We start from the raw sequence: 25,286 nt of genomic DNA on the forward strand, positions 1-25,286 counted from the left end.
AATTCTGATAAATTTTATTATTCAGCATCATTTACTCAAAGTCGTCAGTAACCTGCACTTTGTATTTTTTTGTTGTTGTTTATGTCTATCTATACAATAATATAGGCTTTTTATAATACTATTTCTCTTTAAAATGAGGAATGGCTCTTTTCACTGCCTTGTGGGAAGCCAAGGGGGACTATAGAGCTGACAGCTGCAACATCAAATCAAACTAAAATAAAAATCTTGGAGTTCAATGCTACCAAACTTTTCCATCCTTCTCCCTTTCTTCATTATTTGTTCTGCTACAAGCAAAGAACTGATGCCGTTTCTACATGTTTTAGAGCAAATAACCACTTCCAGATGGAAACGTAATACATGCAAAATGCCTTTTTTCAATGATATCTAAAATTAGCCACATCACTTAGCTATATGGATCTACAGGTAGATTTTCTTTTGCGGAGATGGGTAGGGTAAGTTATTCACCATATAAACAAAAACGGTATCCAAGAGAGGATCAGAGTACCTGTGTCGTTGCAACCATAGGCATTGGATGGAGAAGCACAGGGAACTGATGAGCGTGTAAACAAAATCACAACACAAAAGTGTTCAAATTTTCATGTACTTTCCGCGGAAAGTGGTAACCTGCCGCCATTAGGACACTCGGCAAGAGTCAAGATGTGCGGAGGAGGTGAAGCAGACACTTGAACATCTGTCCACTTCATGGGAAGGCTTTTCATCCTAGAATACATGTACTAATAAACAACAGTTGGAGAAAATTGTCCATGACATTCAACATAAAGCTGAGCTTTAGCTGAGAGAAGGAAGGGTCGAATTGTATTTCCTTTTGCAAAGCGAAAACAGCCGTGAGTGCTGCTTCTTCTAAAACCTAACGTTTAAAAAGAATTGTAAGAAATCAAATTGTTCAGTTTGGAACGAAGAGGGACCGAAGTTACTGGAAAGCTCATGCCTCTGAGTCTGCAAAATCACTGGCCAGGAGAGCAAAACTTTTCCAACACCCAATTTTAATACTGTGCTAAAGCCATTGACTCTGTTAAAACCCTGGAGTTAAATATGATCCCCTCCCCGCTGCACCCCCCCCCCCCCAGCCCTTTCTCTCTTAGGTTAGTGTTTGGGGGACAAGGGGGCTGGAGCTTGGCCCCAACCTCGGAAAGGCTGCCAAAAGCTTGTAATACAATCTCTCCCCATTTGAAGGGTAAATCAGTGTCAATTGCGTTTGCCGTCCACCAGAAAAAGTAAGCATTTTACTTCCGCTCGGTCTATGTGGACTGATGAAATGTAGGAAATCTGTTTCTGGCAGGGGGGAAAATCGTTTTCCCAAACAGCACCGAGAGGAGCCATCAGAGAAGTATGAAGAGGGGCAGTGCGGCTGAAGCTGCTGCCGCTGCCGCCGGGCTGCTGGGGTGCGGAGCGCGGCTGCTGCAGGACCTGCGCCGGGAGGGGGCCGGCCCCGAGACGCTGCGGGAGGCGAGCCGGGAGCCCCGGCGCCTCTGAGAGCCGCCTGCAGCCAGCTCCAGACGCGGGGTGAGCGAGGCGGGCCGGCCGGGTTCCCGCCAGGGTCGCCGCAGCCGCCGCGCGCGCTCAAGCCTCCGGGGCAGCGGGAGCCCTGCCTGCGGGTGCGCGGGGGGCGGCGGGGGAGGGCGCTCGGTCGGGTGACCTCGGGGGCGCGGCTGGGACCGGCGAGGAGCCGCAGACGGCTGGACCGGCTCCGGCGCTCCGTGGGTGGGCACCGCAGTGGGTGACTCGTGCGCCCTGGACGCGACCCTGTGTTCCTCATCCCTGTTATGGAACAGCCCACATGATTGCCGCACCGAGAGCCCGCTGGGGCGGCTCAGCCAACCAGGGACGGAAGTGAGGACTTGCAATTAGCGCATGGATTCGAAACGCACACTTGGGCATTCGTGCGCCGGGGGGGGGTCTCCGTGATGCATGCTCAGCGTGGTCGGTGGCTGGGGAGAGGGGGGCCGAGCCGAGGCGGTCTTCCCGGAGTGATCCCGAATGCTCTGCGAGAGTGGAGGAGGCCGGGATGGGAGGAAAGAACACGACACTTAGGATTTGGGGAGATACTCTCTGTTTTCGACTGATGAGTTTCACAGAAATGGACTTTTTTTTTTTTTTTTTTTTTAACGTGAATACACAAACGAATGAATCAACCCTCCTTGGGAAGATTTTGCGCAGTGGTATTGTTCTTTTCATCCGAAGAGCAGGGTTTGGGAATCCTAAGTAGTTTGGGGGAGCCCCGAGGAGCCAACTTTGCTTTGGAGGCATGAGGTATCGCTGCAAAATTAACTTCTGTCAGCCCAGGAAGGTGAATTGCCTAACTTAGCCCAGACCTCCGAAGTTTCTACCGTCTTGACTAGAGAGGGAGCAAAAGCAGGGGTTAACAGACTCTTTTCTTCGACATTCCAGTACAATTGGGGTGGGGGTGGGGTGGGCTGTGCAGTACTTCCCTCCCGTTAACCTTTTCTGAAATCAAAGCCTTTCCTTTTCCGCTTTCTTCATCTTCATTCTCTGAACCTCCTTCCCCTTCATCCACTTCTAGTTAAGAGTCTGCAAAACTTTACCGTCCCTCTTGTAAACTCCTCCCTCGCCCCAAGCACCCTCTCCAACAAAGCTAAGTCAGTTGTTTATAGGAGACCTTTTGTGGGGGGAAATAAGATCTGCATGTGCACAGGAACACCCATTTGGCCTCCTAGTGTTAAAATAAAGGCTCAGACAAGTCGGATGTGCCAGCCAGGCGGGGGAAGTCCACCTTTCCCCCTCACCTAGCGCGGAGGTTCGCAGACGCCAGGCTGGGAAGGAGCCCTTGTGGCTCCTTGCTTCCTTCCCCCAACCTCTTAGACGCGGGGACGCTGATTAGCTGCAGCTGGGGTCTAGTTAGCCCGGCCTTTGAAATCGATCAATGGGTTCCTTCTCGAGGAATGCTCCCCCCTAACTGCGGAGGAGGGGGTGGTGGCTGTGGTGGCCTTCTCCAACATGGGCGTCCTGGTTCTGACCGCCTAAGAGAAGGTAAGGGACAGACAGCTTTTGCAAGCACGTAAGGGCCTTCTCACAAGGCTGCCAGGGTGGGCTCTGGAAGGGGAAGGTAGCTTGAATTTCAGCCTGTGAAACTAAACTTTGGGCTTATTTCTTCACTTTCGTGCTAAACGCCCTGCATTTGTGATGTGGACGGACTGTGCTTTACTGGAGATACAGTCATATGGCACAATTTCTTTCACCTGGTGCAAAAAGGTCATGTGATTGCCACTAAGTTTTCTGGAATCTTGGTAAGAAATCTTAGTTAAAGCTTCAGCTTACAGGTATGGTGAAATAGCAGGTCTTAGATTAATCGCAAGTACCTTATGTATAATTTTAGAATTTTGACTCAAGGCTGCAAATCTGTATTATTGACTTTTGGAGCCTTTGGAAGGCCAAAGTTACCTTGGTTGAAAACAATGAGGCTCTGACGATTTCTTTGCCAAGTTTTTTTTTTTTAAACAGCAGCTGATGTTAAGGCTCTCTTGGTATCTTTGTGGTTTTGATACAGAGACACAAACAGAATCCCAGTATTTCTTTTCATTTCTTCCCAGCAACAATCAGGATTTTCCACTTAGTGTTTTTAGACTAGAGAAAAGACTGGAGAGAAGGTAGAAAATACCTGCTGTCAAAATGAGTAAGGCTTGTGTAGTTTCTCTGTCCTAAATGTTTTCAGGGTCAGTTGGGTTTTTACTACTGTTCTCTCCTTATATGAGACTATATGCAACAAATACATATTCAAGACGGTGTAGAACTCTGCTAGCTCTCAACTGCATTATAGTTAAGTAAAACAGAAATCTTTGTATCATAAACAACATCAAAACCCCCAAAATGTTCTCATGAATTAAGGTTGACTTAATCAACTTAGATGAAATTTTGAGGTAAGCCCTTAGTCTAATTGATTCATGACTTTCAGATGGTTTTCTATTCAAATTGTGTTTCAAGTTAATCTGGTAGGGGTCCCAAAACCAGTGCTAAATCCTTTGGAAGAATGGATTAGTAGGATTTTTAAAAACTTGAAAGAAATTGCCATGAAAATATAAGAATCAATCCCCACTCAGTGTTAACTTTTGGGTCATGATTTGAGAAGGAATTATTACAGTTATACCATCATTTAGTTCAAGACAAATCATCACGGGGTTTGTAGGAAGAGAAATATTTTCTGGGGGGAGAAATAGCATTATTCTAAATTGGAGGCCAGGAGAGCTGAGTAGGATATTTTTAATGACTCTGTGAGTAAATAATCTTGTTACTTTGGGCAAAATATCTTAGGCCTCTAGTCTCTTATTAAAAACAAGGAATTTGGGATTCCTGGGTGGCTCAGTCAGTTAAGTGTCTGCCTTCGGCTCAGGTTATGATCTCAGGGTCCTGGAATTGAGTCCCACATCAGGCTCCTTGCTTAGCAGGGTCCTGCTTCTGCCTCTGCCTTCTGTTCTCCCTGCTTGTGCTCGCTCTCTTGTGTGCTCTCTCTCTCTCTCTGACAAATAAATAAATAAAATCATTAAAAAAATAGAAATCAGGAATTTGACTGCTATATCTTCTAAGGCTCTTTTGAGTTTAAAGATTTTACTACAGACTTAGAAAAATTGATAATGAGTATCATTTTGCCATTATTCTTGGTGCTTTTTTTTTTTTTTTTTTTTTAATTTGTGGACAAGTTGTGCCTCTTAGCCAGCGTGTAGGTCCACTTTTAAGATCTAGAATAATCTTTCTCATTAAATGTTAGACTGTTATTTTCAAATTAGGGCCTTAGGATAAGATTTGGCATTCATGACATTGGTTGAGAATATGTAGCTTTGTAGAGATGTTATTGGTTAACCAAAATGAATCACAAAGGATGAAAGAGCTCAGAATGATGGAAAAGCCATCTAGAGTAGTCCTTGGTTATTGGTTCTTTGAATTTCAGTTGAAAGATAGCATTTTATCCTTCCAAATTTTGAAAGGGTGTTTGGCGTGTGGTGTTCTTTGTTAGTTTAATTTTTAATTTTTTAAAATGGTGTTATTGGCCTATAAATTTTCTTTCTTCATTGTTTCACACTCATAACACACAGAATTGAATAAAGATGAGGTCAGTGCTACAGATCAGAACAAAATTGGTTTTTGGGGATGGGGCCCTTGACTTCGGGTTCATTAGCTTTCTGTTTTAAATGGCTACTATTAAGGAGTCTGTGTGTGTATGTACGTGTGTGTGTGTGTGTGTGTGCGCGTGTGTGTGTGTATGTGTTGGGTGGGGGGGTGTGTAGTGACACCCTTTCTCATTTACTTTGAAGGTACAGCGTTCCCCTATCTCTAACTGGTATCAAAAATGAGGTATAATTTGTTACCAAACTTTACTTTTAAAAACACATGTAAACATCTCATTTTAGAGCTTAACATTTCCTTCATCGCTTGGGGTTTCATCTGCGTCAATATGAAGAAAACTTTGGATTTTCCATTAATTACGTTTTACTTAATCAACACTTTGTTTTCGTTTCTCCTCTTTTGACTTTTTTTAGTGATTTGTAGTTCAATAAAATATTTCTATTTTGTTACAGAACTGTTTTTCTTTTTAAAATATGTCAATAGGAGTTTTATTTTGGTACATTTTCTATGAGGTTGATTTGGGTTTAGCTATTACAGGGTATAAAATATAAACCAAAAAGTAGAACAAATATTTAATCTTCACAATTATATTTGAGGCATTAGCCTCCATTTTACATGCTGGAGAACTCCAGTACAAAGAAAAATTCATCCTACTGGAATAGAACAGCTATTAAATAGCTAGGTAGTAGAAGTATTTGACCCCACCACTTCTGATTCCCAATCTAATATTCTATCCATTAATCAGGCTTCTCAGTGGATCTCATAGTAGACAGTAGTGATATAATATTTATAATTTTACTCTCATTTTTCTTTCTTTCCATTTATTTTCCATGCAGTACATTTTTGGTAACATGTCAGCAAAGTCTAGAGAGAGACTGGAAACCATCTTGATTGTAATCAAAGCACACCTCTAGGTGGCGTGAAAGCATACTTTTTTTTCAGAGTCAAAACTATGATGTCTTTAATGGGGATTCTGGAGCAACAGACTAAACAATCTTTAAACATGTGATATTTTACTTATGGAGTCACTAATTTTTTTTTTCTTCTTCCCCCGGGCTAGTTCAGTCTCATCATATTCATAATGGTTATTCCAGAATCAGTTCTACTATGGAAAGAAAGAAAAAATAATACACACACACATTCTTTGAAGATTTTTGTATTAAGTTTCTGCATGTTTTTCCCTTTAAGTTTTATTTTTCTGAATTCCAAATCCTGAGGGTTGAGTTATTCGTTTTTAGAGAGACCCATACAGCTTGGAGAAGCCATAGTTCAGAGGGTCATAGAAGCATTTCAGTCCTTCTGTCTCCAAAACAATTGGCTTTGCTTAGTACTTATCAAAGTCACTTATCAAGCTTTTAAAATATTTAGATTATCTGAACTTCCATGGTAATATCTTTCAGTGTTTAGATATATCATATAAAATGTTTTTCTTTCCCCCAAACCTAACTTTTTTTCTTCAAGTCTAATAGATCCTTAATCATTTTATTTCCCATTTTTAAAAGCTACTCCTTGGCATCTCTTTTGGTTTTTGAAAACTTTTGAATAATTCAAAGGAGCAGAAATGATCTTTCTGTTATAGTTTGTTCTTTGTGATCTAATTCAACTCATCCACTTGGTTAATGCTGAAAATTCTAAAAACGTTACAATCTTGTACTGATCTTTTGTCTGAGTAATATAAATTTATTTGATTGTTATTCATGCTTAATGAAATTAATGTTATTCATGTTTAGTCATTTCTGTTAAAAACTACTTCACCATGGGATAATTCTTCCAGACTCCAGATTTTGATCCTAGCTGGGTTCATTTCCGTGTTTCTTACTCATGTCTCTGCCATATTTAAAATCGAAGACTTTCATGCAGTGACTTTCAGCTAAACCACAAATTCATGCTAGGTTTGATGGTGATTTGAAATATGAAAAATGGATCAGTGGAACTTGGGTTGAAATCCTGATTTTTTCCCAAGACACGTAAACAGAAGAGCCCCTGTCTATGACAGTGACTCTAGGTCCCCGTATTTGGCAAGTGTTTAATTGTTTAAATTCTATCACCTGCTAATTAACCACTAAACCTTCTTTCTCCCACTTTTGCTTCCTGGGGAAATATAATCTTATTATTTTTCCCCTTTGTATATAATTTTGATTATGTCCAAAGCAGCATAACAAAAATTGCCTAATTACTCTGATTGTTTTTCTTACTAATCATCTATAAAGATCAGAAGATAGTTTGAATTACATTTCTGGCAAAATACAGGACACACTACATGAGGAATAAATGTGCCACTGTCAAGGAAAAGAAAAACTTCACTGTTGGAAGGACTGAGGGGAAGGATTGTGTCCTTCTGGCTCATTGAAACTGTTACATGCCATTAGGCTTACTGTAAACTATCCCTTGATGAATTCTTTGCTAGACAATGAGCTTAAGTATCTGAGGTGTCTTCTTGCTTTTACAGTGCAAAGTAGGATTCTGGTGCTTAAATGGAAGTTTGCAGAGCACATAATAGGATGTAGGTAAAGTTACTGAACTACCATATCTCACTTTCAGGAAAGTAGTGGGAGAGATTGTGTCTTGAGAAGAAAAGCATTTTCGAGGTAACCCTTTTAAGATTTCAATTAGTTATTTAAATGTATGAATCATGTGCTTAAATGTATTATTACTTAAATGTTTGTTTCTGAGGCTAGCTAGCCTATAGGAATCCTAAACAGCCACAGGGAGATGTCTTGTTTTCCTGGGACTGGACCTATTTTTAAAAGAACTGGAGCAAAAATTTTTAGATTTCTGATATTTAATCACAGGGTTTGGACAAAGCTTCAGGACATTATATGAAAAATATGATGATTGACTGCAAAAAAAATAGGCAATGATGACATTCTGTAATGATGATTTAGTAACCTATGACAAAATGTACTAAAAATCTTTCACTTTTGCACTGGTTCACTTTAGATAATTAGATATATACAGATTTATAAAAAATGTTTTCAAAGATAATTAATGACTTTTTTTTCAGAAAGTTATCCGAAAGCATAATTGCTTTGGAAATGAAATTGCCTATGTCTTAAGATTATACATTTATGACACTTTTTAGGTATTGACTCATGTTATCAGTCTTTTCTAATATTACACCAAAATGTTTGGGAAACCATCACATCTTGCAATTTTCTGAACACCAATGTTGTCTTATTTTTTTTTCCAGAAGCAGACTTAAAAGGCAAAAAATTAACCTATGCTAAGAGAATTAGAGTATAATAAGTAGAAACAAATATTACATAAAGATAAAACTGACAGAATTATATACAATTTATGTTGGTAAGTTTAAAATACCATAAATCTTGAAATACAGCTGAAAGCCCCATTATATCTATTGTACTCCTTGCCAGGTGCAAATATTTTCATTTTCATTAGTCATACTATATTTGGTTATTTCATATGCACTATTTGTACACAGAATACAGCCCTACACATTGTTAAACTGATGATATTACTGATATGATATTACTCCTGTAGTCTTAGGTCCGATAAATGATGCATGCAAAGTGCTACATTCAAGACCAAGTATATATTCAAACATCCTTTCTATAACCCACGCAGGGGACTGTGCCATCTATAAGGTGGTCGGGTTAATGAATCTGTTTTGTAAAATATATCATTCTGGAAAGAATAATGGTCTTAGAGTATGAAGTCCCAGGTTCAAGCCTGACTCTGTCATGATCTAGTATATATGATCTTGGTTGTCACTTACCCTCTCTTGTTTTTTATTTTATTTTATTTTATTTTGGTTGTTGTAGTTGTTTGTTTTTTCATTAATTCTAAGATGAGGAAAGTGTAGCAGGTATTCTTTGAAAAAGCATTTCCTTTCCTGTCTCCTCACCAGTTCTCTAAACTATGAGTCCATGATAGCTTACCCATATGCAAAGAACCAAGTGCTCCGCTTAATCTTCCAGGTAATAGTTTTAAGAGTAGGGGTGCCTCTGAAAAACAATCTGAGGGTTTTGGAGGGGCGTGGGATGGGAGTTTGGGTGAGCCTGGTGGTGGGTATTATGGAGGGCACGTATTGCATGGAGCCCTGGGTGTGGTGCATAAACAATGAATTCTGGAACACTGAAAAGAAATTTAAAAAATTTAAAAAAATTTTAAAAAATAATAATAATAAAAAAAAAAGAGTAGGGGCACCTGGGTGGCTCAGTCAGTTAAGCCTCTGCCTTCTGCTCAGGTCATAATCCCAGGGTCCTGGGATCCCACCCCGAATCAGGTGGTAAATCTGCTTCTCCCTCTTCCTCTGCCTACAGCTCTGCCTACTTGTGCTCTCTATTATTCTGTCAAATAAATCAGTAAAATCTTAAAAAAAAAAAAAAAGTAGTGACCCTAGGTTCACAGTAAATCGTGCAAATTATATCATTGCTTGTACTCAGTACTAAAAATTCTGTGGAAATCTATGGTTCAGCCATTAACCCAAATGTTGGGAGTTTACAATTTGGATACTAAAATTTTAATCAAGCCCTTTTTGTTACTTTTGAATAAGTGGAATTTCTTGCCTTAGAAGCTCTTTTCCAGTGTGATGTTTTACATGAGCTTAGCGCTTAGTGTTTGATTTTTCTATTTGACCTCAGATTGCTGCTGTTTCCTACCAGGTGGTTGGTCAAAAGGGATAGGCCCAGTACAGAAAAAGCAAACAATGTCTCGTGGGGTTTAATAATTAATAACCTGACCTGTCATCAAAACACCCATGGACCTGGTTCCTTCCTATGTCATTGGCAGGAAGATTTTAACAAGAGACATCTAAAAAGCAACTGCTCTTTTGTTTCCAAAACAGGTTTTACGAGTGCATAAATAATGTGCACTGCTCTGAGCCCAAAAGTGCGCAGTGGACCCGGCCTATCTGATATGCATCAGTATAGCCAGTGGCTGGCCAGCAGACATGAAGCTAATTTGCTACCGATGAAAGAAGATCTGGCCTTGTGGTTAACCAATCTATTAGGTAAGGTTATAAGATCTCATTTGGGGAGCAAAGATAACAGGGTATTTTTTCCCCCTCGTGTCGTGTCCTTCACCTAGGCATGTGACAGCAACTTGGGAAGAAAGATGTCATTATTTGGATTTTACGTCTGGGAAACCTGAAGAATGTGGAAAATTTAAAGGAATTTCTCAATATCTCTCGCATGAACTGTGCTTAGCAATTCCAGTGTCATGCACTGAAAGGTGGAAATATGTGGCCAGATCGCTTGTTTCATCTAGAAGCTGATCTGATTGATCTTGGATTTCTCTTTCATGCAGCTGACCACTTTGGCCTGTTCTTTCGACATTGTACACAGGCCACAGCCTGTGAAATCAGACTTCTAAAACTAGATTTCTTTGCCCTACTTTCGTAGCACACCTTCTGAAACTGCTGAATGCCCACGCTTGAGAACAAAAACATCTATCCTCTGTCTAAATGACCTAACAGGAGTCACCCAACCTTGAACTGAAATTTTTCTTCTCATTTCACTTTTGTTTTTAAGTACTCTTCCAAAAGTTGTCTCTGAGAAACATGCTACCTCATATTAAGGCTGACTCTTTTTCTTTCTTTCTTTCTTTTTTTCCCATTTCTATAGTGCCAGCATATTCATAGGATATAATTTTAACCCTGTGCAAAATGGAGTCATGCATTTAAAGAGTCGTCATCTAGAGCAGTGCTGTTTTCATTAGTAGATTTTCCCAGAGAACAGGATGAAAACCTGAGGGAAGGACCCTTATGGGCATATAAGAATAGAAGATTTGAATATTGAGTAAACATAGAATTTATATGGTGCTTTATTATTTGCAGAAGGGATTTCACTAACATTATTTTCTTATTTAAAAACTCCTTCAAGGCAAATATTTCTTTTTCTCCCCACTTTCTAGCTGATGGAACTAAGGAGCTTAGTGAGGAGCACCCTGTTTATCTAAAGTCCTAGCAAGGTTTTTAACAAGGTTTGGCAAGATTTTGGCACATTTCAGCAAGATGTTCCTTTTGCTCATCACAGCTCTGGGGTTTTGCATGGTCACTACATTTTTTTTTTTTTTTAAAGATTTTATTTATTTATTTGACAGAGAGAAAGAGATCACAAGTAGGCAGAGAGAGAGGGGGAAATAGGCTCCCTGCTGAGCGGGGAGCCAGATGCGGGGCTCAATCCCAGAACCCTGAGATCATGATCTGAGCCAAAGGCAGAAGCTTAACCCACTGAGCCACCCAGGTGCCCCCGTTACATTTTTTTAAGCCTTCATCATGAGGGTAGATGTCTCCTTTTTCCTCAGTGTGTACACCATTTTGACGACTCTGTGTAGTATAGCCGAAGCTACTGCCTATGGCTGTGCAGGGTTCCTGCCACAGGGTAAGGACAGAAATGCAGAAGACATTCCCGGGAAGACCCTGCGCTATGCTGTGGCACTATATCCACTAGAAGGAAGGGGCTACCCCTCTTAGGAAGACATCTGTACAAAGGAGGAGGTTTTATCTTCATCACATACAGGGAGTCAAATTTGTCTAGGCAGATGGATTTTTTTTTTTCCTCTTCCTCTCCTTTTTTATTTCCTTTTTTATTTTTTTGTCTCTCGAGGTTTCACTAATGTTTGTTATGTATGCGAGTAATTTATTATGAGCTTTGAGCTGTCTTCAACTGTGGGCTACCGCAAGTACAGAAGCATAGAGTGGGAGTTACAAACACGGACATGAACTAGACTGCCTGCTGTGTTTGAACCTAGATCTGCCACTTACTAGCAATATGACCTTGGGCAAGTTACTTGACCTGTCTGTGCCTCAGTCTCCTTTTTGGTAAAGTGGTAATAATGTTGGTGTCTCCTTTGTAGGGTTGCTGTGGGATTAAGTGATTACATTAGGTGTATCTCAGTGCTGGGCATATTGTAAATACTATACAGTTCTTCATTGTTATTCCATTGTTATTCCATTTACAGAGTTCAGTGATATTGTTAATTTGATTGTGCGGGTAAGTTTGTATATTCAACAAACGTTTGAGCATGCTGCAGCGTAATATATTAGTTTAAAAAATGGACTCTGGAATCAGAACACTTGAATTCAAATCTCAGTTCCACCGTTACCCCCCTCTTATACTAGGCAAGTGTCTTAATGCAATGTGCCTCAGTGTTGTAATCCGTAAAACAAGTATAATACTAATAACAACCTCATTGTTTGAAATTTGAATGAGATCCCCAGCTCTAGAACAAGATCTAGCACATTATAATCAACTAGCTGGTAAGTACTAACTATTTCGATTAACTGTGTTTCAGACACAATCCTCTAAGTACTGGAGAGTAAAATAGTGATTGGGAATAGAGTACCAGTTCTTATAGGGCTTGGAATAGATTGACAAAGAAACATTTTAAATAAGGAAGTGAATAAATAATTCATTAATTAGACTTGTTTTTTTATTTTATTTTTTTAAGATTTTATTTATTTATTTGGTAGAGACACAGTGAGAAAAGGAATACAAGCAGAGGGAGTGGGAGAGAGACAAGCAGGCTCCACACTGAGCAGGGAGCCCGATGTGAGGCTCGATCCCAGGGCCCTGGGATCATGACCTGAGCTGAAGGCAGATGCTTAACAACTGAGCCACTCAGGTGCCCCTAACTGGACTTGTTTTAAACTCTAAAAGATATAGGTTGCAATAAGAATGTAAAAAGAAGGAAGTAGGAATGGATTAAAACATCACACGGCTTGGGGTGGGGGATCCCTTTTAAAAAATCTTATATTTAATTGAGAACTGAAGAATAATTAATAGCTAGCTGGACAAAGCATGGGAGAAGAGCCCAAGTGGAAGGAATGGCATATGCTGAGATAGGAAGGAGCTTGGTACCTGGGAACTGAATGAAGACTGGCAATAACAGCAGTGATCAAGAGGGGGGAGAATTTCATGTGATGTTTGGGGGCTGGTTGCATAATGCTTTGAAGACAGTGTTAAGGAGCTTTATAATTTATTGTATGATCAAGGAGGAGCCTTTGAGATTGTGGGAAAGATTGTGATTAGAGTATACCCTGATTGTGTAGGCATGTTCCAATGTCCCATGGCTTGTCATCAAAGGCATTTCAGTTGGTGAATGTGATCATTTACAGAGCAGTTTGATCAGGGTAAGCAGCCCACGACATCCTCAAAGAATAGAGAGTCAGTGTGTGTGTGTAATGGAAAGATCCTTGGACCAAAATCCAGGAGACCTGGCTCCTAACTGGGTGTCAGGAGACCTGGCTTCTGATTCTGGCTTTGCCACTCAGTAGGAAATTTGCCCAGAGTCACTCAGCTATCTTTTTTGGGCTCTGTGTCCTCAACCATAAAATGAAGGCCTTGGAGTGGATGATCTCTAATGTCCTTTCCAGTTCCAAAAGTTTAGGTTTCCAAGAAATCCATCTCTTCAGACCCAGTTTGAGATCATCAATATGCATAAACAAGGAGCAAGTAATTTACATACATGAATACTCTTTCTTTTAAAGAGTAAGAAGAATAATTTTTTTTTGATGCTGGTAGTTGGTGACAAAAAGGCAACTAATGGCTTGTGAATTTTTCTCAGAAAAGGAATCTTCAAGATGCAGTCAAGTACAACCTTGCATTGACTTAAATTCATAAAAGTAGATAGATAATACCTTTCAAGTGAATATCCTCATGGTAACTTAGTAAGTAGACCAATAACTTGAGATGATTTTAAAGTGGTAAAACATATGGAGTTAAGAAAATACGCTATGTACTAGAATTGTGAAAATAAGGAAGGGAGGAAAAAAATGTATGGTTATATTAGGAGATATTTTTATTTTATTTTATTCACATAATTTAGAAATGGAACCATTTTCATGGAACCATGAAAGTAGATTTTAAAATTATTTATTATTGACCATTTTATCACTTCACATATTTGCAAATGTACATTGTGTAGCTCTCTTTCAAGTCTCTACTTGAAAGTTAGAGATGTTTTGAAAATAGTTTCAATGTTGATACTGTCTCCATGTAAAGTATCTGCATTTTTTGGATAGTAGAAATTTATATACTAAATTAAAGCTTTTAATTAGGTAATGATGTGGATCTACTTGTGGAATGGCTTTCTGTCTCTTTTTAGTAATACTTGATTGGAATATAACTTTTTCCCTTTTATATCTTTTAAAAGGAGTATTAATGGTTTTCTAAATTCATGTATTTCTGGTCCTATACATAAAATGTCAACTGGAAGATGTAGTTTCTTAAGGAACACTCAATGTGTATTCAGATTTTTTTGATAGATAAACATGTTTGATAGAGAAGAAATTATTTCATTAGTTCATAGACCAATATTCACATTCATGCCATATATGGAGGTATAATACATAATTTTCAGGTGCTATATACTTACTTAATCAGTAACAATAATAAACACCACTTTACATTCTTAGGCATAGAATTAAGGCAACAATGGCAAATTTTTAAATTAAAATTTGTGTATTACAATATTAAATTCCAGCTATGTTGCAATAAATTAACTAGTTAAGATGAATAAATAGTTATGGTAGTTGGGATTTGTTTATGAAATATCATACCAACTTGAATCATGAGAAGATCATCACATAATGTTTACTGTCTACTCACATATCCTTGGAGATATTTACTAATCTTGTTGAAAATAGTCTTCGTAGTCCAAGTACGTTTTCCGGTGGCTAGCACCATGGTGCATTTTATGACCAACTTTCAGAAAAGACAACAAATGAATCCCAAAGACCCCTTTATTGTTACCTATGAAACATTTCTCTGGCCATTGTCCCCTGCTACATTAAATGTATACATTTCCACTTTATTTTCAGTCTTCTGTTTTGTTATTTTTGTTCATGAAGTTGCTATTGCCCATTTATTATTTAACTGTGCCCTTAGGACATGTTTGAGTATCAAATAATTACACAAATAAGTCTTGGGAGACATTTAATTGTTATTTTGAAAAAATAGCATGTTTTTAAATTAACAGTCCCAGATTATATAGTCCATCATGAGGCACATTATGAACTTCATGGTTACTGATGGAGTATTGAAGATTGTTGTTGACTTAACTTTGAAATGAATATACTAATGTAAATGATCTCAAATTGTTTATTTCACCTGTTGTTTCTTTAATCATTTGAAAATAATGGTCTACCTTTATTTTCAATTAGTATTTGCTAAATAACACTATGTGAAACATATGGCAATATATTTTTGAGAAAAGATTTTAGTTACTAAGCATCAAAGAAATTGACATTGTTTTTAAAGATTATAGATATTTAGAATGTAAGGATATATGTATTTGGATATATGGACTTTGAGTAAATCATAAAATATATTACAAATTACTTAATGTTCAATTGATTTCATTTAAATTTAGAAATGCATCATGGTAATTGATACTATGGTGATTTACCCTTTGTCTGACTTTCCCATATGCACAGAAAGGAAAATCCATTTGTGATATGCTTAATATAATCGATAAATAGTATTTCAAAAATTTCTGTTTTTTTAAAATCAATCATATTTCAACATTAACCAGTTAAGCACCTATTTATTGGAGTTGCTGCTGTCAAATGCAACTGCTTTCTAATAAGTTCAGAACAACTTTTCTTCCTTCTTTTTCCTAAAGCCATTTACCAGATCCTTAGCCAACCGAATTCTCAATATAGGCAATATAGATATAGACAATAAAAATTCCTTAGGAAAGGTGGTATTTTATGCTAGTTCAAAAGATTAAAGCATCAAATTTATGTTCACAAATTAACACCTTTCAGAGATGATAATGCCTCACTTTTTTTTTTTTTTTTTAACCCAACTCTTCCAACAGAAACAGCTTTGTCTTTTCTTGACATTAATGCCAGATAGATACTTTGAATCAGGGGAGAGCAGGTACTGATCTAGGGCTTCTGGATATAATGAATCATTTCCTATCTCCCTATCTTCAAAACCCTGAATAATCTTAAATTAAGACAGCAGATGAGTTGCTTTGAGTTCTCCAATTAGAGAAATATACTGGGATAGAGAAGGGCACTTGAGTCTGCAGTAGAGTTGGGTCCTGTCTACATCAGCTTAAGAGATAATATGCATCAGTTTTCTTCTGCAGGGAATCAGGACTTTCATCAGAGCATCCGGAATGACTTCCTCAGCCATTCTCCGATGTACACAGTGGACTGCTCTTCAGTCTTTAGCAACAGTATCTTTATCCCCAAGTGGTTTTTGTTATTGTTTCAGAAAGGTTTCATTGGAGTTCTACAAAGAAAAAGAGCACAGAATTAGGGAGACTGCTTTATTATAGAAAATAGTCATTGGTGCATTTAGCAAGTATTTGTTTTAAGTAGCCAAGCATAGAGGCTAAGAGCATTAGGCTCTAAACCGAGATATCATGGGTTAAAGATCCAGATTTACTGAGTAATTTTAAACAAATTACTTAATCTAATACCTCGGTTTCATCATCTGTAAAATGGGTACCATAATGGCACCCCCTTCACAGATTGGTGAGGAGATTAAAAACATGGATACATATAAAGCGCCTGGCATACAGTTAAACCTCGAATGTTAAACAGCATTATTAGATGTTACTGTACCTTTAGGAACCTGTGTTTAGTACTGCTAACGTACTGGGAGGAAAACTTTCTTTCTCAGCGAAGTAGAAGATAAGAAGGATTCTTTTTCCAGGTGGATGCAGTCTAAAACATTACTGATTGCTACTTAATCATTATGGAAATTATGGCAAGTGCATACTTCTGGGAGGAATGTACTGATGTCTATAAGCATGTGTGCTGATTTAGTTACTTGACAAAAAATTTCAGGCAGATCTTTGTTTCATATGATTGGGCCCCAGCATTTTATGAGAAAGTGACTAACCACAATCTTTAACCAAATTCCCTGATCTTTGTCTATTGGCAAGCTGCCAGTCGTGACTAAATTGGTGATATGAAGATGAAAGGCCACGATTATGAACTCAAGAAGTAAAGATATTACTACTAGACTGGGCTATTTTTGTTTTTTTTTTAAGTAGGCTCCATGCCCAGCATGGAACCCAGCATGGACTTGAACTCACGACCCTGAGATCAAGACCTATGCCGAGATCAAGAGTCAGAGGCTCAACCAACTGAGCCACCCCAGCACCCCTAGACTAGGCTATTTTAGATAAACCTTCAAGTTAATAATCTTTACATTCCAGTGTGGGTCAGTTTGTACTCCAAGATTACTTAATTGTATCTAGTCATTGCCCTATGTTTTCTGAAATATACCAATAACATGGAAGGACAGAGCTAGGGAAGAAGTGGTCCTACGATTCTAGAATCCTACTGCATCTAGTGGTTATAATCTAATGTGTCAAAAGAGCTACACAATTCTGATTAAAGAAGATCTGGTTTTGCCTAACAGAGATATTTAGCTTTTTATAATGTTTACTCAAGAAATTGTAATTAGTGCTTCATATAACTTGCTCTAATGGACTTGTCATGGTTAAATTGAGCTAACTTTATATAATGATTTTTAAAATTATTTTGGTAATATTAATGTAATAAGAATGAGGTAATATATAATCTATATAAAAATTATATTGACCTCTTACAATTATAAAGTATGTTTAAAATAATTTTATGATTCTTTGGATGGAAAATATGTTACATATGAAGATTAAAAAAACTTCTCCATCTTGCATTTTCCCTTCATTTGAGGCAGTATGTTTCAACTATTATGTAACACTGTCTGTTTTAGCAAAAAAATCCACCTTTTGGAGCTATAAAATATACAGAATTGAAAGCTAACTCCTAATATATGTTTCATTAGATACAGACATTTAATGTGAATTCTTCAAGTAGTCATAAAAATCAGAATAAATAAAAATTGTCAGGTATAATGCAAGAAGCAAAAATCATTCCTTTTGGTAAATTGCTAATAACTTTTTAATGAAAGGCATTTTTCTTTTTATACTTTACAAGTTCTTTTAAATTCATTGTAATCATCTTGTCATTTAACATTATAAATAGAATCTTTAAATTGCCATGGAACATTACGGAATACAAATACCTAAGGCCTTTTTCAAATATAGAGAATCTTGTAAGTAATTTATAAAGGAATCATTCAGCAATTTGGAGTAAAATCTACCTTCTTTACCTTGAAATCTAATTGGTAATTTTGAAAATATTTCTAATTACTTTTCATACTTATTTCCAAAATAACTTTCTTACTAGGGAATGCAGGCCAATATGGTGAATGCATAATACAAATTTTGTTGTGCTGACTTTTTGTATCCTGAAAATATTACTTTCATTCCTGAATTAAGTTGAGCTGTGTACAATTTAAAAATAATAGCAGTTTCGTACAGGCTACCTCTGTGGTGAGTAGTTAGAGCTACTATGTTTTACCACCTGCAGAAGTCATTATCTTAACTGGGGGGGCTCAAATGCAAAGTATCCTGTGGGGGAAAAAGAACATTTTTAAAAAGGTAATTTTCTTTCCTTCTTTACCTGCCCTTCCCTCAAAACGGTCAAAAAAATTTTTCAAACAGATATTTCTTGAAATCCAAATATATTACGTATTGTAAGTTGAACTTTAAGCCAATAGTTTATCTGTTTTCCAGTTGGATTATATTTGAATGTTCATGGGTTTGAGCTGCATGCATTTTTTTCTTAAGATAAAAGCTAATCCCATGAGATTCTCTGTCTAAAACTTTTTCTTTTTGCTTGAACTTAACTACTTTTTCCAAAAATAGTACCCAACATTTTCTCAAAGTTTTCCAGTAGTTTATTTCTTCATTTGTAACTTTATATGCTCACTGAACACATTTTCTAGGTGCCTACCAAGATAACAACATACTTAAATCTGTAGGAACACACAGATACACACACAGACATACAGACACAATATGTCCCAAGAGGTTTGAGGAAGACAAAACTTTACACAAAACATATTACTAGCAATAGAAGAGGTTTGATAAGTTGCCAAAATGAGTGATGCCCTTGGGTGCGACCACATAGAAAAGAGATCAGTATCCACTAGGAAAATCTCTTTCTGGATTTCTGATTAAAGGAAAGAGAGAACTTGGTCAGGTAGGTATAAGGGAGGAGGACATAGTAGGCAGGGGCCATGCCAGGAAGAAAGGCACGGCAGTAGGATTGGGAAGTCTTGCTGGAGGACTCTGAAGCCAGGGTGCTGACCAAGAATCAGGGGGGACTATAAGGATGTTAAATTAGAAAGGTGAATTAGAAGCATAAGGGTCAGTCTTTTGATACGTTCAAGTGGTTATATTTCATATTTTGGGTGGCAGAGAAGACTAGGGACTATACAATGAGGAAGAATAATGACCCAATGAGGCTGGTGTTTAGCAGTCATAATTTTAGCCATGAATATGATGTGTATTGGAGAGAGAAGTTGAGGGTACAGTGAAGAGCCGTTGTTTTTGTTGTTAGAGGTTTAGGTATCAAATCATGAAAATTTTTATTAAGATTATGGTACCAGAAACAGAAAGAATCATGAATCTACAGGACTTGTGACTAATATGTTATAGGAAATTAAGCCAGGAAAATAAAATATGCCAAAACTTAGAAAATTAGAGTACTAGGAAAAGGAGAGAGCTTTGGGGGAAATGAATTTAAGAAGCATATAAGAAAAAAATTAGTTGGTTTATAAGGCTGAGGGAAAAAAAGGAATCAGGAGTGACAGGTATAGAGTAGAGGGTTTCTTTTGGAGGTGATAAAAATGTCCAGATTGTTTGTGGTGATGACTGCACAACTCTGTACTGAAAGCCACTGAATTATACACTTCAAATGGGTGAATTGTAAGGCAGGTGAATTACGTCACAATAAAAATTACAAAATTAATTACAAAATTAAAGGGAAAAAAGAACAAAATATGTTTTGGGAGAATATAAGAAAGAAGACAACCTTTAACTGGTTAAATGTCAGGGATAGACAACTGTGACTAATGTTCAAATGAGCAGTAGTAGAAGCTGAGTGGTTTGGAGAAGAGAGAAGAGCAGAGATGAAACTGATAATCTGTAGTTCAAAGATGGTAGTAAGAAGATGGGTGGTGAGAGAGGTAGACTTTCTTTCAGAGTTTATCCCTTGTATTGGTTTTACCTGTAATATCTTAATCAGGGAAACACACTCGATAGAACTTAGAAGTGCGATTTATGCATTGGCCATGCTAGTACAGTTGCCAATGGTGGCTGAATTTTGATGTACCTTCCTCTATTTCAAATTAAAGAGAAGAGAGCTTTGGTGTCTTATAACCAAAGACATAAGCAAAACACAGAATGTCTGTTCTGCTTTTGTCTTTGCCTTGCTTCCCAGAGTAACTGAACGGGCTATTGAGGATGAGAACTAAATGAATATCAGAGGGTCAAATTGTACAATCATTGACAAAGCTGTTTGGGTTTCATTGACTGGTTGGTTTTTATTCCTCTTGATTGCCAAGTGGTGGGACTCTCACGTAGGATATCACTTTGCCACTTTTACCATGAAATAAAACTTTAATGCAGTTGAAAGTATGTTATGAAAATATAAAATGTTGAGATTCTTGCTGCCAAAGGAAAACATAAAATTCCAAAGAAACCATTCTTTTCCTTGAGTTCCCATCCCAGATATTTGTAACTCAACTGGAATAGAAATTTTGGTGATAAAAACTGTGTCAAATATGCTGGCATGTATGTCACATTTGCACTGGGGAATGATTGTGTATCTATAATGCTTCTCTTTATTACTGCAGGGAAGGAGATTACAGCAGAAACTTTTATGGAAAAATTGGATAATGGTGCCTTGCTCTGTCAACTTGCAGAAACCGTTCAGGAGAAATTCAGAGAGGGCATGGATGTTAACAAGCCTCCAAAGGTAAAAGATCCCCAGGCAAAAATCATTCAGGGAGTGGATTTCATTTATGAAATGAACGGAGTTTAATTTTAGTATTTTTGTTGTCAATGGGCATATTAATATGTCTGTTAACAAAACACAGAGGGTGCATTTTAATTAGACAACATATTATTTGTACTCTACGTAAATTACATAATCCTTTCAGTAAGTCTAATTAACTAGAAGGTTATGGAAATTGATGGTATTGATACAAAACAAGGACTGTGTATAAACTGGTTTAGTCTGATGTATTGATTACAAATTTAGCACAGAAATATTTACGTCATCAGGGGATGAAAAAAAAAATCTGGCCAAGAATGGTTTACTAAATCAATCTTTGTTTCCAAATAGATCATTGTGGCAGATTATTAGAATAAAGTGTCTAGAGTGTATAATTTTTTTGTTTTAAATAAGTTGTAGCATTGAACTAAGTCCTTTGGACAGTTTTTTTCCCTGAGTGCTCAGATTTCTTTTCTGCATATATTCTTTTTTCCTTTCTTTTTGAAAATTTATTTATTTGAGAGGAAAGAAAGAGAGATAGAGAGAGCATGTGCTGTGCTCATGCGCTCTGGGCTGGAAGGGGCCAGTGACAGACAGAGAGGGAGGGAGAGAATCTCAACCAGACTCCCCACTGAGTTCAGAGACCAACCTGGGGCTCAGTCCCAGGACCCTGAGATCATGACCTGAGTCGGAATCAAGTGTGGATCCTTAACTGACTGAGCCACGCAAGTAGTCCATATATTATTTCATGATTATTATAAGCACATAATGAGAGTATGGTGCTTGATACTTTTTGAAGGAAAGAGATAGTTGACACTTTTCCTAATTTTTGATAGAGAAGGAAAAAGGTAAGAAAAAAATCAGGTTAAAATAATGTTGAAAACAGCTTTAAATGAAACGAACAAGAAAATTGAAATCAATGAACTGAGTTAATGAGTAAAAAAAGAGTAAAGAAAAAAAAAAAGAGTGAAAACCTGGTGCTCCCACTGCTTGTGTTCTCTCTTCCTCTCTGGCAAATAAATAAATTTTAAAAATCTAGGAAAAAAAATAGAAAGAAAGAAACTGGCCTCTACTTCAACTTACCAAGGAGAAAATAACACCAAAGAGGAGGACAATTTACATAGAAGGTTCACTGTGAAATGATTCGTAAAGGGATAAAATTTCTGGGCCCAGATTCTTTGGAGAGCTTTATGTTAATTTGCATTGGTCCTAAAACTTCCATTTGATTTGCTTATTGTTAAGAATAGTGGCCATTGGGGTGCCTGGGTGGGCTCAGTGGGTTAAAGCCTTTGCCTTTGGCTCAGGTCATGATCCCAGGGTCCTGGGATCTAGACCCACATTGGGCTCTCTGCTTAGTGGGAAGCCTGCTTCCTCCTCTCTCTCTGCCTGCCTCTCTGCCTACTTGTGATCTCTGTCTGTCAAATAAATAAATAAAATCTTAAAAAAGAAAATAGAGACCATTGCCTCAGTGTTAAGGTCTTAAATCCTTCATAGTAACAGAGAATAAACAACTCTACAAAGGCTAGTGTAAGGTTTTCTGGTTTTGTTTTGTAAGCTTTTGCTTGATAAAACAGAGGCTGAGGAGCACCAGGGTGGCTCAGTCAGTTAAGCATCTTCCTTTGTCTCAGGTCGTGATCCCAGGGTCATGGGATGGAGCCCCATGTCAGGCTCTCTGCTCAGCAGGAAGTCTGCTCCTCCCTCTCCCTCTGCTTGCTCCTCCCCCTGTTTGTGTTCACTCTCTCTCTGTCACATAAATAAATCAAATCCTAAAAACAAGCAAACAAACAACCCCCCCCCCCACACCCAGAAGCTGAGATCCCCAAATAGAATTGTAATCCTAAAACTGTCAAGAGCAAGCCAACCCCCCAAAGCATTAGCCTGTAATTCGAAGGCTTGGGTGTCTTGAGCACATTTTGCTTGGGTTCCAGTTGTGTAATTTACTAATTAGACACATCTATCCTTTGTTTCCGTGCCCATAAAGTAGGAGTAATGATTATGCATATATACTTTCCAGAAAGCATGGCATAAAAGACTCTAGATAAATATTATTTCCCTTCCCAATGTGAAAGATTTAAGAGCTCCCGATGAGAATTTTTGATTTGCTAGAAGAAACTAGAAGAAAAATTTAAGTACTTTGCAAATGTTCATAATTGACATGATATATACAAATAGGTTGAAACTTTGCCCTAAATCTCCGTATGATAATATGTAATATTGACAATAGTTATAGATCAAGATTTTGATAGCTGTTTTTCCTTTGAAACATTCATTTCAAATTATATCATTTTTATAATAAAACTATAAAACATAAAAAGAAACAAATTAAGCTTTCCTTTCAAAGTGAGTAAAAATGCAGCAAAGTTTTATTAAACTCAAAATACTTCCTTGACCCTAAGCCATTTGTTTAATTAAATATAAAGTTTAAATTTATTCTGATTATGATAAATATATTTTAGTATAAAAACTCAACTGTGATAATTGAACAAGTGTAGGTTTAAAAATACTCTTTATGACCTCACTTTCAGTGCTCAAAAAATCAAATTTAATCTGAGTTAGAAGTTGATACAATTACTCTTGACTGAATTACCTTCTGTGTCCTTGGCAGAATTATATATTTCACAACTTACTTCCAACAATATGCAGCTTAAATCAAAATAGCATGTGTCTTACTATATGAAAAAAATTCAAAGAAGGCTAGTTTTTCTTTTTTACATTTTATGATAAATTTTTCAATAGATGAGAAGCCAAATGGCTAATACTTCACAGCTATTATGGGTCATAAATATAATTTTGTCAATCCATTCAGGTTTGACACAAGCATTTTCATAAGTCAAATATAATTTTATTTTCAATCCATCTTTTGCCTAAAGCAGGAATAGACGTTATACGAAATTGCACATTTTGCTATTATTAAATTGAACTTTTAAACAAGAATAAATTTGCTAAAACCCAGATAGTTAGGTGTACATTGAACATTTCCAATAGAAAAAAAGGAGGATTTCAAATTGTGTATAAATAACCTGTAGGCTACAGTAGTATGTGTGTGTGTGTGTGTGTGTGTGTGTGCTCACGCGCATAGGTAATTATTGTCCAGCTGGGCATTTTAAAATCTAGGAACAGTAGTGGTAGAGACAGATAACTTGGTCAATACCTTCGATGAATTAGAGAAACTGTTACAGTTAGGGAGATGTTAAAACAGAATTACTATTAAGAAAATCAACTACGGGGTGCCTGGGTGGCTCAGTTGGTTTGGCGGCTGCCTTCGGCTTGGGTCATGATCCTGGCGTCTTGGGATTGAGGCCAACAACCCGGCTCCCTGCTAGGCGGAGAATCTGCTTCTCCTTCTCCCTCTACGTGCCGCTCTGCCTACTTGTGCTCTCTATTCCTCTGTCAAATAAATAAATCAAATCTTTAAAAAAAAAAAAAAAAAGAAAATCAACCACAAACTTGATCCCACCTAAAGTCATATCACAGGAAGCCCTTTGAAATTTTCTCCTAGCACTTAAATTTCACCCACTTATTCTCACAGCAATATTTTTACTCTTCCTGATTGATCTTTAATTTGGAGAATTTACAGCTGTGTAAACACATTTGAGCAAGGAAGTTATGCCTGGTATGTGTGAAGTATGTCCATGTTAAGAGTGACTTAAACACTCCTAATACTTGCAAGTGTATTTAATAAAGACATTAGACAGTTTACGTATTTAATATTTTAGTTATAAATCCATGAGTCATATCCTATTATGGCTTGATAAAATGCTGTGAATGAAAATAGATGATATCCTATGATTTTTTTCTTTCTAGGTTTCAACAGATAATAGAAATAGACTCCCTACATTTTTAGCTATTAGTAGTTAATCCTAGCCTTTGTATTTTCTCACTTTACATGAAACAATGCAGAATTTTCAAGGAATTAGGCAATGGTTAGGTATATACTTTTGAGCCTGTTGTATAGCAGTTTAATGTATAATCTGATTTTGATTAGTTTAAATGTCCCATAATATGATCAATTCACTCTAACTACAAATGTTAATATTCCTGGAGCTCAGGACCTTAACAGGCAAAAAGCTAACCCAAACTAATCTTTCCAATATCGTATTGGGATGGGAAAACCAAAATAAGTGATAAATCCAAGGTCAGATTTTATGCTTTTTGACCTTTAGTCACCTGACTCAATGTTGGCATCTCTAATCAAGACAGAATAATTGTTACATTGATGTATGACCTTTCACTTCCTGGTCCAGACAGAATTCAACTCTATGAACCCCTTGTTATTGTATATTTATTCTCTTCTTTTTCCACCAGTCATGACTTGCTGATTTGTGTACGAGATACTCTCAAGGATGGGGGCATCAACGTGGTGCATGACATTCAA

At 37.3% G+C, this 25,286-nt stretch overlaps 1 protein-coding gene across 2 annotated transcripts in view; it reads left to right on the top strand.

Annotated features, from left to right (window-relative positions):
* Window positions 1-1,496: 1,496 nt before the first annotated feature.
* The window catches only part of GAS2 (growth arrest specific 2), a 121,994-nt gene continuing 98,204 nt past the window's right edge, over window positions 1,497-25,286 (top strand). The window contains exons 1-3 of one of the 2 annotated variants that reach the window (XM_032881222.1): window positions 1,497-1,524; window positions 9,905-10,069; window positions 20,772-20,893. In XM_032881222.1, the coding sequence (XP_032737113.1) occupies window positions 9,925-10,069; window positions 20,772-20,893 (267 nt within the window). In that variant the 5' untranslated portion in view covers window positions 1,497-1,524; window positions 9,905-9,924. Of the gene's footprint in view, window positions 1,525-2,659; window positions 3,010-9,904; window positions 10,070-20,771; window positions 20,894-25,286 lie in introns of those variants that run through there. The other variant, XM_032881221.1, reaches the window with a different exon arrangement.

This window comes from Lontra canadensis, unplaced genomic scaffold (genome assembly GCF_010015895.1).
Source record: "Lontra canadensis isolate GAN:19392208 unplaced genomic scaffold, GSC_riverotter_1.0 scaffold74, whole genome shotgun sequence".
Lineage (NCBI taxonomy): Eukaryota > Metazoa > Chordata > Mammalia > Carnivora > Mustelidae > Lontra > Lontra canadensis.